Source organism: Leptopilina boulardi, unplaced genomic scaffold (genome assembly GCF_019393585.1).
Source record: "Leptopilina boulardi isolate dan_hultmark-lab unplaced genomic scaffold, ZJU_Lbou_2.1 LbouV2_372, whole genome shotgun sequence".
NCBI classification, from domain to species: Eukaryota; Metazoa; Arthropoda; class Insecta; order Hymenoptera; family Figitidae; genus Leptopilina; species Leptopilina boulardi.
Genome location: NW_026137943.1, coordinates 301,241 through 302,466, shown reverse-complemented (window position 1 = coordinate 302,466; position 1,226 = coordinate 301,241). Strand labels below are relative to the sequence as shown.

The 1,226-nt window shown below is 21.0% G+C and overlaps 1 protein-coding gene across 1 annotated transcript; it reads right to left on the bottom strand.

Annotated features, from left to right (window-relative positions):
• On the bottom strand, window positions 1–983 carry LOC127287699 (uncharacterized). The gene is made up of 2 exons (XM_051314763.1): window positions 642–983; window positions 1–409 (listed from the first exon to the last, which is right to left on the bottom strand). Exons 1-2 carry the CDS (start codon window positions 811–813, stop codon window positions 246–248), a joined length of 336 nt encoding a protein of 111 aa, XP_051170720.1. The 5' UTR covers window positions 814–983; the 3' UTR covers window positions 1–245.
• Between the last annotated feature and the right edge of the window lie 243 nt (window positions 984–1,226).

Here is a 1,226-nt window from a genome sequence, read left to right as displayed (position 1 = left end):
TTTAATTTTTAAAAATTTTTTTATTTAATTTCTTTTTCTAGAGAATATTTTTTAATTTTAGAATAAATAAAAGATGTTATACAATATAATTAATTTTCTTTCAAGTATTATACAAAAGTTTTGTAATGAAATAACATTGGTTTTGTTTTTAAAATTTCATTTTTTTTTCATATATACATTTAAAAGTAATTTTTGTTCTTTCTATATAAAAAAATTTTCTTTTTTTTCGACAATATAAGTAAAGTTTAATATTGTTGGTATGACGAAGCTAATTTTGATGCGAGATTTTGAAGGTCGGCGTACACTGTTGGATAATATTTCTCCAAAAACCACACTAATACTTGTATCTTGTTACGTTCATCTGGTGTACAGTCCTGGCAATTGTTTATCGCATATTTGAAAAATAATTCTGTAATAAATTTAAAATTAAAAATTTTTTTTATGAAAATTAATTAATTTTAAGAATTTAATTTTTTAAATTATGATAATTTTTGCAAAATTTGAATTTACTAAACTTAATAAGGGAAAATATATTTTTTAAAAAAAATTTGATTTTGATTAAATTGTTATTAATTTTTTTTTTTATAAAACCACATATTTAGCAAATAGTTTTGGATAAATCTGTATTTTCACCTTCTTACCTTTGTTTTTGTTTTCCATCGGACTACATTCTTTTAATCCTTCAATGCAAGCCAAGTGATTTTTAACAAGATTAGGATTTTGTACAATGTCGATAAAACTGAATGAATTGCAATAAACAATGATTGTTGGAAAAATAGCCAAACAGAAAATAATAGCTCGTGTTCCACTCATGGTAAAATATTTTTTAAAACAATTATTTTTTGTCACTAATTATTTTTTTAAGAAATGTTAATTAATTTTTTGTTTTTTTAAATACGTACACTTAAACAAATTATTCTATGAATCGATAGTTTTAAAATGTGATTTTCATGACGTTCACAATAACACTGATGATATAAGATTGAAAATATAGTCAACCAAATAAAGTTTCAATTGTCCATATTTGATTGATGAAAATATTTACGTTATATAAGGAACAGAAATTGAACTATTAAATTACTTTACAATGTAAAATCTTGAGATTTTTTTTTTTTTTTAAACTAATGAAAATAAAACTAAAAAGAATTTCGAACATATTTCCATGAGAAATTAATAAAGCAAAAAAAAAAAAATAAAAACGAATTCACGCTTTGATTCGTTTACGC